The sequence below is a fragment of the Marmota marmota genome, unplaced genomic scaffold (assembly GCF_001458135.2).
Source record: "Marmota marmota marmota unplaced genomic scaffold, marMar, whole genome shotgun sequence".
Classification (NCBI taxonomy): domain Eukaryota; kingdom Metazoa; phylum Chordata; class Mammalia; order Rodentia; family Sciuridae; genus Marmota; species Marmota marmota.
This window is the reverse complement of record NW_026000223.1, coordinates 5,318,907-5,334,548: the sequence shown is the minus strand read 5'-3', so window position 1 is coordinate 5,334,548 and position 15,642 is coordinate 5,318,907. Positions and strand designations below refer to the sequence as shown.

Here is a 15,642-nt window from a genome sequence, read left to right as displayed (position 1 = left end):
TGCATAAAAATTGGAACAGTTCTTTTCTGTGTGTGCTCAGAACTGGTCCCAAGAAGGGCTTGAGGTTTTGTTCCACATTTTCTTTGCCAGGTTCAGGAAAGAAGGGAGAACAAGGTATGTGAGTGTGTGTGTGAGGGGGCACACAGATAGTGCCTGTGTGGAGTTATCATGTGCATGCATACATGTATGTAAATACACACTGGACTCATGTTAGAAGAATGTCAGACTGGCTGGAGAGAACCACTGTCATTCATACATAGAAGAATTGCTCCACCAACTAGACTGGACCCCATGGTCCCTCCCCAGGGCTTGATAGCTTTCTCTATGTCTCCTAGTGTTCCTGCTTTTAACTCTTTGCTACACTGTCATCCATCCCAAATTCAATTGTAATTAATAAGACTGCCAGGTGGATGCCTGCAAGATAAAGGCCCTAGGTGGAGGTTGGTTCAATCCACCAGCCTCCACCCCACTAGGCATCTATCTGTCAAGTGTGAGCCTAAGGTCCCTCTCCCCCAGGGTTGCTCTGTTCTGGCCAGTCCAGCAAATACTATCAACTCACAGTCTTCAGAACTCTTGTTCACTTGGGGTTCCTATAACTCACTTTGGATTGTAGGCTTTATTATTAATTATCTGAATTATAGTGAGTTGGTTCTCCCTAACTACTTGAAGCTCTTTAAAAGCAGTACCAGCTCTATAATTTTCCACAAAATCTTGCAAATCATTGTGCACAGGTATGCATCGGCTGCTTGCCTGGCCTCAAACTGTGAGGACAGAAATAATATAGAAACCATGGTCTCAGGATGGTTTTAGAACTCCTGCTGTAAGGGTCTCCTTCATTTACATTTGCACACCTGTATGTTATAACCATCAGTTTTCTCAGGTATACACACCACTACTGATTTGTTTGCTTCAGGTGATTTTGAACAAATATATTGACAGATCAGGCTATTCTGTTTCTTTTCATGGCTATGGGATACTTTTCTCTGACTTTCTATTTCATAAACAAGGCTTTCCATGTTAATATGTGAGATGTCTTCCCTATTTTCTTCATCCCTATTTTCCTCTATGATAGAGTCACAAAAGCTTCAGGCAAATCCTAGAAGGATTCAACACATAGTAGAAAAAAAATTTGCTGCGCAGAAATCTACCGCCATAAACAAAACAAAACCACCCAAAGAAGTGAATGAGAAGTCTCTTGTATTCTGAATTTGTCAGAAACTACTGAGGAATGTGCTCACTGCTGGGAGGAGTGCAGATGATCTGCAGAGAAAGGTTGCAGAGATTAATAGAGAGTAGGAAACTAGGACCCTGGAGAGGACATGTTTATGTGTTCACTGGGCCTGGAAAAGGGTTGCTGTAAAGTGCTTCTTCGTGATCCTAATGCATAAATGCGTTGCTATAAGAAGAGAACAGGTCCGCAGTAGGTGCTCAGTGACCATTAATTTATGAAGGAGCTGGTAACCAACCCTTCCCCATCTCTAGCAATGACTGAAAAGGAGGACATGGCCTTTTATTACAGCAATTGGAACTCTGGCTAGATATTAAAATGACCTTTTCTACAATGAGGGTTGTTAAAAAATCCAACTGTATTTCTGAGGGAGATTGTGAAACCTCCTTTCAGAAAGTCTCTAAAAACCAGAAGGACTTTATAGGAGTCGGCAATTATTTTATTTTAGTTTTTTGGTCAGAGCTGGTAAGAAGGACTAAGTGACCTTTCAAAGTCCCTTTGAATTTCATAGTTCTAGGAATGGGTATTAACAAGTTTGATGGCTTTATGAATTATATAATCTTCTCCAGTCATTTATAGCAACGAATGTCCCTAAAGGACTCAACAGAAGGGCTGTTTACTTGATCTGCTTTCTTCGCTTTATACAACTCCCAGGTGAAAGACATCCTAGTGCCTCTTACTAATGGAACTTTAACTCAATTCCTGTGATATGAACTTAGCATATATCAGATTGGAATCTACTTTGTGGGACTCAATAAGCCACAGAGAATCAGCACAGGAGCACACTGGGTACCTTTCAAAACATGATACTCCACTTTATCTGTATTAGAGAGTACAGGACGACTATTGTCCCCTTTTTAGAAAAAAAAAAAAAAAAGGCCAACATACTTGAGTTGGTGTATATAAGGCTGGGAATTACGAAGAAATCCACATGATAAATATTCATAAGGACAGGCCTGTGAGAAGCAAAACAAATGCAAAACAGAATAGCTGAGCTGTTGAGGTGGAATCCCATGGAAGGCCAGGTAAGGGCCATCCCAGGAAACACAGTCCACCCAGACAGGGATGTTGATACAAAGAGACCTACCAGAATATTTAATTGTATGCTGACATATATCAGAAAGTATTGTTGAAGCTCTTGTCAAGAAGCAATAATTTTTTATTTAACTCATCAGAGGAAAAAAAAAAGCTTTTAAATAGTCAGCCTCGGTAAGCAATTTTCATTTATATTTGCAATCTTTGGAATCTTTCAACCCCCTTCACCAATCAACATTTCTGCCTTTCCAATTTTCCATCTCTGGAAACGTCATTTTTGTTATTGTAGTTGTTTTATTTTAATGAATGGTGACAACAGCCATGCCTTAAATAGCACTTACTATATGTCGGGCAATGTTTGATTTTATCGATACTAATTTAATTTACTCCATCCAACATCTTGTAAGAATGTCCTCATTTGGGTGTGTAAACTGAGGCAACAGAATGACTTGCCTTGCCCAAAGCCCAATGGCTGTTAAGCGCCAGTGCTCAGAATCAGTCCCAAGCAGTCTGTCTCCAGAACAGATACTCTAGACCACCCCTTACCCAGCTGTGACTTCTGTCTCGTGGATCACACTGCCTGAGGACCTCCCAACAAGAGTAACCAGTAACATGATTACCCTTATGCTGGGTTCTCTGAGAACTGCAGATGTGATCTCAGACTCACGCTCATGGCAATCTCTTGAGGCAGGCATTGCTTTTCCTATTTTACAGATGATGATAATTAGAAAATGGCAAAGTCAGAGTCTGAACTCATATCCACCTTTAGTTCCAAACTGCTTAACCTGCTATGTTCCTTCCCAGAATCTCCTCTGTGCTCTTTCCACACCTGCACCTGGGTTAACCTGTCTCACTGGAGGAAGTCACCAAGGACACTGGTTGGTGTCATTTAAAAACCAGGCACCACACAATCTCGTGAGCCTGCCCTATGGCTCGATCATTATTTAATTCACATTCTCTGGCCAAATGACATTTTTCACCACAATGGTTACCCTGGACTCACCCCCACCGTTCTTTCCCCCTTCTTTAAGACCTCTACTTCTCTCCTGCCCTCTTTCTTGTTGGAAAGATGGAGTCATCCTATGTGAGCTCACTCCTTACAACTCAAAATTCCTCTGTTCCACTGCACATCTTTCTTTTCCTTTCCTCTGTTCCCTGAAGAGTTGTCCTGCTCTGTGTCAGGCCTGCTCTGATCCAACCCTTCCCTACCTCCACAGGGACATGACCTCATTTACTATTCTTTTGGTCTTGCATCTTCAAGATTTTCCTCCACACCCGAGCCTTGCCCTCTGCCTGCAAATGTAGTTGAGTTTCTCTGATTACCTCTCCCTGAGATCCTTCCCTCAACCTACTCTCTGATCCACTTCTCTAAGATGCAGCCTTCTTTCATTACATCCGCTGAGTTTTTAGCTCTGTTTAAAAGACTTTTATGCATTTTTAAACATTAACTATCTCAGTTCATGCTCCATGATCTCTCCAACGATTTAACTATTGCCAGTGTTAAAATTAAAATAAATAAATAAATAAAAGTAACACTTGTACAAGATTAGAAAAAAGTTTTAGGAAGTATAAAAAAGTGACTCTATGCAAAGAAAAACTTTTTCCTCCAGTTACCACTTCTCCAGGAATAATCACTTGCTTATTATCTTGTGACTCCTTTTAGGAAAAATATGCCAATATCCTCCATTAATCTTCCTTTTTTTTCTTTACCCTAAGAGCTCCATATTATACTTTCTTTATTGTAATTTCCTTTTTAAAAATATATATGTATATGTATGTATATATGTATATATATATGATCATTCTATCCATGCCTATTTCATTCTATATTACATTTGCCTAGTGCACAGCTAAGCTGTATGATAATTTATTTAACTAGTCCCCTTTCCCTTATCATGTGATTCCTTTTACCCTTTCAAGTGTCTCTGCTCAAATCCTATTCCCTCTTGAAGGTCATTTGCAACTGCATCAACAGTAATGTTCTTTGTCTTATTCTTTAGCACTGCTCTGCGGCAATAGACAAGAATAGCCAATCTTCCTTTTAGAAAAAAAAAAAAAAAAGTTCCTTCAATGTGATTCTCCTGGTTCTCTGACCTGCTGGTTACTTACTGTTTGGTAACTACCCTTCATTCTCCTAATTCGAAATGCAGGCTTTAAAGCTCAGTTCTTGGCCCTTTCCATTCTCTCTGGTCTCATCTAATTGGATGCTAACTACTCCCTGGACCAGGCCCAGTCTCAAAGTAACATCTCTTCTCATCTTCTCTGAAGATCTGGTGCCATATTTCCTTCCTATTCGCTAGATAAAACCACCTCCATCATGGGCTAATTTCTCAAATTGGTTATCTGATTTGCAGATTGGCCACTTTTACCTCCTTAAATATTTTCTCCTGCTGAATTCTCCTTCTTCTGATATTGATGCCACCAGTGACCAGGCTGGAGATCAAAGACTCATCTTTGTTTGTTGCAGTTGACTTGCTCCTGAAAACACTGACATGCCTCATTGATTGTATCTCCAGTGCTCCCCACATCTCGATTTCAATAAGACAAACTCAGCAATTCCACATCACACAGTCTCCTCTGCCTAGCACACACACTCCCAGTTGTTGAGAATTCTGAACCATTTCCCATGTAAATTTAAAACACTATTCTGGTACTGCCACCCAGATACCTCCCAATGACTTGAGTCCATTCCCAGGTGGGTGTTTTATCTTACCTCTCAAGACACTTTATGTTTTCCCTACCCTGGATTTCATGTCCTTTTTCCATTTCTTATCTACTCTCTGGTCAAATCTATAGACTTTTATCTACTTACATTTGCTCTGACTTTTACAGAAAGGCTCTCTCTTTCAACACCTGCTTCAATTCTAATCACCTTCCAAGGCTGGCACTAAAGATTATCTGTTTTATAAAATATTTCCTGATAATGGTACATTCAGACACATTTTAGTTCTTCCTCTTATAGGGTTGACAAATTTAGCAAATCAAAACATAAGACATGCAGTTTAATGCAAATGTTCAGATCAAAATAGTGAATAATTTTAGCATAAGTATTTCCCATGCAATATTTGGAACATTTTAACTAAAATTTATTTATTCAGTGTTTTTCCTGAAATTCAAACTTAATCAAGGGTCTTGTATTTTATCTGGCAATTCTATCTTTAAATTGCAACAGAAATTTTTTTTTTTTTTTGCCCATCAGATAGGGAGAAAAGTTAAAATAGGGATAGAGTCAAAAAGAACAGGTTTTGAACTCTGGCCTTTGAGAAAATTACTTCACTTTCCTTAATTTCCTATTCTGAAAATGGAAGCTGTAAGTTCTGTGTATAAATTCTGAATTACTATGCATTAGAGAGAGGGGCTTGTGAGTTCATATGCAAAATAAGTACCCTGGGTTATTTGGATACTTAGTTTGGGGGTATTTAATGGACAAAACCCCATTATGTCCATCAATGGTAGAGTCAGTTAAATCATTGAAAATGGTAGTAAGGGAAGGCACACACTTATGATGGGCTAAAAATTCGATAATAAAAAATTGAAAATGGTAAGAAAATCACAAATGTGGCCTGTACGTGTGGGCTGAATTGATTCATGGGAGAAATGATTCTGAAGGACAAGGCAAATCATGCGATTTGTGGAAAGTGCTATACTTATGTAATTGAAAATAATCAGCAGGAGATGAAGAAAAATGATGGACAAAATAAGGGGAAATGTATTTTAGAGTGTGGTTAGAAGATCGCCATCAATGCCAGTGAGCTTAGAAGCACCTAGATGTGTGCTGAGAATTTGCAGGAATGGGCCAAAGACAGTTCTGTGGGTTGAAGGTCCCTGTCACACAGGTTTACACAACCTGAAAGAGAATGTGCACTTTGCAAGTGTGAACCCACATGTGCAGAGCAGTTCCCTAGCTGGTGGAGATCATAAAACACAGGGTCAACATTATTCTACTATATGTGAAGCCAGTGTCCTTTGGGAAAAGATGCAGGATGGATTTTTTTTTTTTTTTCAGTGAAGAGAAGAACATACATATCTAGTCTTCAGACTCTAGGTGTGCTTTCAGGCTATTTGATGAAAATGATTTCTAGATGCATATTAGTGCCTAGTATGGAGTAAATGACTGTTCAAGATTGTTCCCTCACCTCTTTTCTCAAATCCCCAATACTCTACATTGTATTGCTTTTGAAGGGGAGGACACACTTATTTTATACATTTATTTTTCCTTTTGCATTTCACTGAGCCACAGCCATTTGTACAGGACTATTTGTACAATAAAATTGATAATATGGAGGCAAAATTCTTGATTGTTCACCTTAACAAGACAAAGTCCAGTTAGTACTTAATAGGAAGACTTAGGTCAATAACTCAGCAAATATTTATTGAACATCTACTATGATGTAGATCTGTGGTAACTGCAGCAGTCAGATGGTAAACAAGACTACAGTGAATATAAGATGACATCTGTTAATGGGGATTCTAGATCAGTATAAGGGCAATAAAATAAGAGTATAAAAAGGTGGAAATAGTTTTAACTTGGGTAAGTTAAAGGGGCAGCTAAAACAGACTTGAGTGGCAGGGGATTGAAGGCCTTTCAGAAAACTGAAGGAAGAATAAATTAAGCAGATTAAGGGTTAGCTTTAGGGAAAGAGTTTTTAGGCAGAAATATTAAGTAGAACATATATGATGCTGAGATGCCAAAATGCACAAGGAGTATTTCAGAGAACCGAGAAGCATTGTTTGCCTCAAGAGTATAGTAATTGAGAGAGCAAGGAAGAAATCTAGCCAATGAGAAAGGGAGGGAGAAGGGGAATAGCAAGGATTATGGAAGGAGACCCTCATCATTATACAAAATACATGTGTGAAGATGTGAATTGGATGTCAATATACCATATATACAAACAGAAATATGATACATTGTGGTATAAAGGTGTATTAAGAACTGTAATGCAAAAAAAAATAAGAGAGCTCATGTATAATGGCATAATTTGGCGTGAACATACTTAATATAGAGAGTTACAAAAAATTGTGCTGTGAATGGATAATTATGAATGTAATGCATTCCACTATTGTCATGTATGTAAGAAATAAATTTAAAAAATAAAAAAGAGAAGCTGAAAGGATTAGGAGAAGGAAGCTGGGCACAGATCGTGCATAATTTCTTTGGACTTCATCGTAAGAACAAAGGTGAGCTACTGAAGGGTTTTAAACAGGAAAGTGATAAGAATTAATGTTTTGAAAAGCTTAGAAAAAATTGATATAGGGCAAGCCTGGATACAAGGAGGCAACTGTAGAAATCCTGGTTAGGAAGATGGCCTGACTTTGAAAACTCTTCTTCTGGGAACATTTTCTTTTCATTTTGGTTGTCTATTACTACTATGCCTGCTGCTGTTACTTTCCTTTCTCCTCTGCAGTGACTTTTGACCTTCTCTATATTTAAGTGTTATTGTCATTCAGGGCTCAGTCCTTAGATCTTTGTATTTTATTCACATTTGGTATCCACCAGTGATCTCATCTAAATGAATGGTTTTAAGTATCATCTGGACACTGACAGGCCCTGGATTTATGTCACCAGCCAGGACAGTCCTCTGCCCTCCAGACTCATATATTCAACTGCCTATTCAATCTCTCCGTTCAGATGCTTTAATAGGTATCTGAAGCTGAGCCCTTGCTTCTGCCTCCAGATTTGCTAAACCAGGTTGTCCCCACATCAATAATGGCAACTCCATCTGTTGTGTGGCCCAAATTTTGGGATTACCCACAACATTTTTCTTTCTCTCATACATTAGGCCCAATTCATCAGCAAATCCTTTTTTGTGTGCCTTCAGAATAGGACACCTTTTTTATAATTCTTATTTCTACCTCTCTGGCTAAAGCCACAATCATCTTGAACCTGGATCATCCTCATAGCCTATACCAGATCATTTTAATAGATCTCCTTGCTTCTTCTTTGGTTCCCTATAGGGTTACGCTCAATGCAGCAGACAGTGTTTAGCCTTGAAAATATTAGGTAACATCACTCTGAATAAAAACCCTTGATGGCTTCCTATCTCACTTAGAGTAAAACTCAAGGTCCTTATAATGGACTAAAACACACATGGGGTCTTCCCCCAACCCTATTCTTGGACTTCAGCTATTACTATTCTTCCTCAGCCTGGCCTCCTTGTTGTCCCTCAGACACTTCAAGTGAGCTCCCACCTCACACTGCCTTTGCATCCTGCTGTTTGTTTTGCCCCATATCTTGTCCCCCAGATATCCAGCATGTTTGTTTGTTTCCTTGCATTTTTTTCCCCAGGTCTCTTCTCAAGTTTAATTTTATTACATAGATCTTCTATGAACAACTCACACCAAAAATCAACCCTCCCGCCAATGCTGCCTAAGCCCCTCACCCTAGTTCATTTCTCTTTCTAACTCTTCACACCATCTCTACAACACTTAGCACTGTGTATTTGCTGCCTTACTTATTTATTCTACCTTCCTTCTCTAAAACTGTGAGCTTCCTGAAAGCTGAAACTGTAGGTGTTGTGGTCAGTGCTGATTCTCCATTCCCTAGACCATCTCCTAGCACCCAGTAAGCACTCAATTAAACTGCTGAATGAATGGAGAGAAGGATTTGAGTAGAATAGAAATGGAGAGCAGTGGATGAACCTGAAATCTGTTTGGGTAGTATTGAGATATTGGTGATTATTTTTTGGATATTGAGCAACAGAAGAGAAATGAAGACAGATGGGACTAGGAATCTGTCCAGATTTCCGACCCAGACTACTGAGTTCATTGCAAGCGAGAAGAAGGGAAGTGGGATGGAGGAGAGACAGGTTTCAGAGAAGAATACATTCAATTTGGAGGTTGAGATTAAGGTTATTGTGAGATATCCAGCTGAATATGTTCTGGAGGTAGCTGACTCTAGAAGTTAACTAGTTGGATTCCGCTTCAGCATTCATCTCTGTTAGCTCTGAAGAAAGGAGGCATGGTGAGGAGATATAGTGCTCAGGTATTTTCTCAGAGAAAGCTAAATCCTGTTAGTTTACCCTGCAGGTGAACTTACGAACCAGACTCCTCAGGAGCTCACAGCTTTTCAGAAAACCACATTCTTCTAGCCTCCAAGGAGTTTCATTGTCTGAGCGAAACCATTTTTCAGTCTAACTCTGGGTGTGCGCGTTTGCCATTCAGAACCTACTATATTTTACTGCACCTCCTGACATTGTTACACAACATTTATTGAAAGCACATTTGATGGTAATGAAGTTTCTATTAACTATGATTAAATCTCATAAAGCACCTGAAGATAATTTAAGATGTGCAGAAGCAGAAAATGAAACATTCGGTTTAGTACATTAGGAAACGTAATTGATTAAATTATCTCATTTACAATAAGTGCTTTCATGAGCTATGCAGTGCACATATTTCCCCCAGTTTGTCATTATGATTTGCCAACAGATATCTTAAGACTTCACTTTCTTTTTACACCTCCCCGCAACTCAAAGCTGGCTCCTCTGCCCGCCTGCTCACGGAGGACTGTGTGCGAAGTTCCAAGTGATGTTTTCTATCCACCAGGCCTTGTGGAGGATCGTGTGTACAGCTATATATAGGAACAGGTTGTTTCTCAATTATCTTCATAATTGACTTTGATTTTTGCATCAGTGATGATTCATGTAGTCTTAAACTAAGCCCCACTTTCGCTGAACGATGCAGCCTGAATTTGTATAATGCACTTCTAACCACGCCGCTTACAGAACTCCGATTGGATTCCTCTGGGAGCCTTTTGCAATCACATTGATTCTGTTAAAGTTTTATTTTTAGGGAAATCACAAATTAAAACCATTTAAGCGATTCCATTGCAGTATCCAGCAATTAAGCATGGTACTCAGGAGTGAGAACCCCAAGCAAAAACTAATTCAGGACTCCCTAAGGACTAGAAATAGCTTCTGTGGGGTTTATGACTGGAAGTACAGATGTAACCAAATTTGAATGCCACAGTACTCACAAACTGAGCATGAAATTAATTTTAAAAACACACACACATGCATTTCTAAGTAACTTTCATCTCGGCCACCACATGGACGGTCACAATCTTGCCTGTGGTATGCACCCAAACCTGCAGATGGCATGCACATAGAACAAAGAGGAAGGTAAGAGTCCTTTCCCTCCAGCTGTCACCCTGAGGACCTTGACACAGCACAGGCCAAATATTCAGTGGCCCTGTCTTTTCCCCTTCCTCATCGTGCACACATACCTACATACAAGCCCACACATACATAGCCAGGCTCCCCAAACTCCATCTTTCTATGCATTCAAAAGCCACTATGCATGATGTCAGAGTGCAGATAACCTAAGTACCAGTGATTCCTGTATGAGCAGATGGCTGCAGAGAAAAAAGTTAAGAAAGTTTATTTTACAAAGTTTTCTGACTCTGCAAGTAACAACAACTTTATATCTCTGGCTTGCCTAAAGCAATATAAGGAAGTATGAATGGAATGGCTTTTCTGGATCTTTCTCTCATCTTTCCTGATGGCCTGCCCCAAGGTACCTATTTCTGTCTATCCTCACAGGGTCTTAAGTCTTTCAAAGAAGTCAGCTAATAAAAACTATTAACTCTCCCAAGCTGTTTGAATCTTAATGCCCTAGGATTTAAAAGATCAAAAGTCATTCATTTTATACTAAAATGAAGGAAAGTGGGCCAGGACATTTTTCACAAGCTTTACAAATCAAACCAACTGGGTAGCTGTCTACTCTTCTATTGATAAGAGCTGAACTGCTGATGCCTTCTATCTTGAAGTTTCTTGGGATACTTTACCTATTTCTGAGTGTATGACGATGACCAAAAGGACATGTTAACATGGAAATACTTAACAGCAACCCCCACCAGAGATTCTAACTCACTTGTTCTATTCTAAGGTGGGGCTATTTAATAAGTTCCCACCATACCCCAAGATCTGGATGCATTTGATCTCTGATCTGTTTTTTTTTTTTTTTTTTTTTTTTTGAGAACTGCTTTTCTTAGATAGTGGTGCTTAGCCTGAGTTGCACATTGGAATCACTTGAGGAAGTTTGAAAAAAATGGGGTCTCCTGGATTTTAACACCCTCCCACCGCAAATACTGACTTCACTGGTACAGTTTTGGAACTGGGATTTTAAAAAGCCCTCTGGGAGATTCCAAAGTACAGTTAAGGTTGAGAACCACAGGGTCAAATGGCAAGCTGCCAAGCATTTAAGCCACATTCCTTTCTCCATAGCTATAGGATGCATAAAATGGAAATAATGCAAAGGTCTCTTTCAGGAAGCATGTCTGCATCTAGGGAGCATGCCAGCACCAACACCAACATTCTGGGTTCATAATTATTTCACTGTGGAAATCTGGCTCCTCATCTACCCAGTTGTCATGGATGCCTTTGCAGGTAAGATTCTGGGTTTGCTTCCTCCACTTCCTCTCCTCCTCAGTGGAATAGCTTAGAGACAGGCTTTTGCCTAAAAGGCTGTTCTCATGAAAGTGTAGAATGAAAAATATTTATTAATTTTAATGCTATAAATCTCTCCAGAAATAAGAATCCTAGATGACATTTGCAGAGCAATGGACTTACAGGCAGAAAGAATCAAGAAGAGAGATTTACTTGTGCTCAGAGGGAGGGAAAGGGTGTGCATATTTCTTTTTGATTTAAACCTCTGATATGCAACTCCAAACTCAATGAGAAGAAGCCCCCAAAGCCCTGGATCTTTCATGGGGACTTCAATTCTGTTTGGTTCCTATACAAATACAACAGTAAGGCAGCAAATATGAGAATAAATTATATTCACAAGAGGAAAAATAACTTACTTTGGGGTTTTATTTCATGAAGAGGTTTTTTATCTAAAAGAAAGAGAGAGAAAAAGAAAGTTGCATTTAATAAATTTACATGGAGCAGATATATTTTCTGTATCACTTTATATCTACCTCTATAAATGATACATTTTCTCCATTTCTGCAGACAATACGGATTACATTATCCGTGTTTTTCTTTTTCATTCTATTTTTTATTTGCCTCTTTTGAAATATTTTTCCAAGATGATCATTTGATTTTTAAAAATTTATTTTCTCTCCAGTTTGCTAGCATTTTTCTCTGTTGCCTTTCCTAGTTGTTATCAGTTTGGTAGGAGCAGTGAACTTGCTGCCTGTTCCTTTTTATATGCAGTGAGAAGCCTGTTCAGGTAAGAGATACCATTTCACTATATGTGATGATAGAAAAATGGACCAGTGGATAAATATTTAAAGGGATCCTGCCTTGATTTGCAGTAATCATGGACTGGACAGAAAATTCCAAATTCTGTTTATCTGTGTGTGGGGGTTTGTGGGTTGTGGGTGTGGTATTGTGAGCATGTTAGAGTTTTGTCTTTAATAAATCACTGTGTGTTTGTTTCATTTCTTCCTTAGCTGTTAAAATGTGTACCACCTCCCAAACTGGAAAAGTTATCATTTTATAATGATATTCAGCAGTGCGCCCATCAGGTAAGGTGGATAAAAAGAAAGGACAATCAGCAGGACCTCAGTAGACAGAGCTCAACTGAGGGAACTTTATCAGCCCCCTGCAAGGCCCTACATCCTCTTTCCTAGCCCTTCACCAAATAATAGAATCCATGCAGATCACGTTGAGACTTGGTGCTGTGGATTTTTTTGTTTTATAACAGAGTTGCTCTCTCTCCATTTTTCCTGCCTCTGGTCCAATCTCAGACCAACACAGCTCCACCACAATGCAGAAACCGGAAAGGACTCTCCTTCAATGCCATGCCAAGATTCTGGAAGATCTCATGGTGCTCCCCCCATCATCATTTCCTTCCTAGAGTTTATGTGGGATAGTGTCAGACAAAGGGACCTGGGCTGTTGTTATTCCTCACAGAATCACACAACGGGAAAGGGCCTTGAAAGGTCACCTTTTGTAGTCCCCTTCTCTATCTGCCTGAAGGTGAGCCACCAGGAGTGAGACTGTCATTTTGGATTATGTTTTTAACTGAATCAAATCTAGCACACTACACATTTGAGAACTTCATAAATATTATCTGACTGACTGCACCATGTCCCCTCCCAGGCAGATAAACTGCTATATCCAGAGGTCTCCATGGAATTTCTCTTACCCTAACCCATTCCTGCACTTAATACTGACTTTGACAGAAAGCCTTTTCAGTATACAAATGTAGTGTGGTTTAAATATAGCTTTTGTGTATTTTGCCATCTGATAGGTTATGGAAGTAGCTTTTACAAGTTGTGGGTAACTACACACTTGCAAATGAGCCATTTTTTTAATAGAAGAGGAAATTGAGATGGCTGAGGGTAATTTCTGGCAGAACTTTCTCTAAAATAAAAAATTCCTATGAAAGATAATAATTTGTGTATGGTGATATGACAGTATGAGTTTCACACCGTCAGGCTTCTTAAAAACTAAATCCTTGCAATCCCCTTACTGTACTGATTCAACACCACGAAATTTCCCAGGAGCAGGTGGCACCTCCTGACATCCAGATGCTAATACACTCAAGAATTAGAATGAAGTGACTTTGGTGGGTTTAGCCTAGCTTCAGATTTTGCTTATTGCAGGATATCTCAAAGCACTTGGCATGGGCACAGTGATGCTGGCAGGCTAGGGCTGAGGTGTCTGAAAGTGATGCATTGCTACAACCACACAAGGAGACGTGTAGAACATCTGTTTAGAACTCTGGCTGAGCGTAACAGTATTTTCTTCCTTCTGAACCACAGGAAATGGAGATTATGCCAGGTAGCAAAATAAAACTCCATTAGAAACAGGTGAGATATATAACTACTCCCCAGAAAAATAAATAAAATAAAGTTAGGCTATGAAAAAATCAGGGTGAGAGAGTTTCACTGGGTATAGCTCTGAAAGAAGAAAGAGGTAACGGGGCTATAATATCCAGAGACAGAGAAATCAGGCCATAGGGCACACAGGGCAGGAGAGGGGCATTTTCCCCTCTGACCCAGCTCTGGTACTATGGGTATGAGCACTGTGGTACTGTGCAGTTAGTGCAGACTCTTCGGGTCAGAACTGAATTGAAATCTTGAAGTATCTGCATTCTTCTTGTGAGACCCCAGTGTTCTCTGAAGATAAATGGGAATAAAAATAATCCTTGAGGGTTGATAGTAAGGATGCAGCATAGGGCTAGCACATATTTTGTCATTAATAACTGTAATAAATGGAAGCTAATAATATAATGTCAATACCTGAATATCATGATGCTGATTATCAGGATCATCATCTATTCAGAGTGGAAAAAATGCCTATTTGTGCTACTGCTTATGGACAAGCCAAAACTCCAAATCAGAAATTCTAGCAAGATTTGGGTACACCTGAGTGAAGAAAGTTAAATTTGGGTCTACACCTGGCCTCTGCTTACTGTAAGATCAAGGCAAGTCAAAACTTCAGTTTCCTGATATATTAAAAAAAAAAAAAAAGGCAGAAACCAGAAGGCCACTAGGGGCTCTGCTGTATGCACCTACTGTACATCTATCTGTAGGATATCAACCAAAGACACATAGGCCACAAGAATGCATTCAACCACAAGAATGGGATAAAGTTTGGAGTGGGTTGCATTCCGTATATGTATAATATGTCAAAATACACTCTAGTGTCATGTATATCTGAAAACAACAAATAAAAAATAAAGAATGCATTCAAAATGATTCCCTAAATCAGAGTAAAAATTATGCAAGAGGCTGCTACTTTGTGCTGAAGTCCAGCATGTCTCTTGTATTAGTGTGCATCCTCTTATGGAAAAGGCTAGAGGCCTCTGGGGCTCAAGACAGCTTTAGTCCCATGGCATCAGCATCAAAATTGGGTTCTGCTGCATTTTGTGAAATAACTTTACCTTGACAGCAAGCTGCCACCACAGAGCATTTTCCTAACTAGAGATGTCTGATTTGACATTGGTTTATGGGCACTAGGGAGGGCCACCCACTGACCTCTCTAACTTTGCAAGAACTGCCCACTTCACATTCAATGTTCTGTTACTCTGTTTGCATAATCATTTTCTCACAAGGCTCAAGGCCATGCAACAACTTGGCCTTGGTCAACCAAATCCTCTCTGCTTTCATTTTACCTCTATCCAAAGGCCGTATTTAAATGACCCCTTAGTAAATTAGTCCATTAGGGCCATGGTTCTGAATGTTGGCTGCACATTTAGAATTACCTGGGGAGCTTTTAAAATAAATATCCATGGCTGGGCCCCACTCCAAGAGCTCCTGATTAATTGGGGTTTGTGTTTTTGTGATTATTGCCACTTCCTGGCAACAAATCTGGGGCTCTGCATGGTCAAATTCAGTTAGTCTCTGCCTCCCTGGGGCCCTTGGGTATACAGATAGGCCCAGGAGGGCCCCTTTTGTGTCCTGCAGGCAGAGAAATGCTACAATT

At 39.6% G+C, this 15,642-nt stretch overlaps 1 protein-coding gene across 11 annotated transcripts in view; it reads right to left on the bottom strand.

The window, feature by feature from the left end:
• The window catches only part of Unc5d (unc-5 netrin receptor D), a 499,601-nt gene that overhangs the window by 77,639 nt on the left and 406,320 nt on the right, over positions 1–15,642 (bottom strand). For 9 of the 11 annotated variants that reach the window (XM_048792780.1, XM_015501255.2, XM_048792783.1 and 6 more), the window contains one exon: positions 12,066–12,098. The exons of the other annotated variants lie outside the window; for them this stretch is intronic. In XM_048792780.1, coding sequence (XP_048648737.1) covers positions 12,066–12,098 — 33 coding nt within the window. The remainder of the gene's footprint in view (positions 1–12,065; positions 12,099–15,642) is intronic. 11 annotated transcript variants of the gene reach the window in all.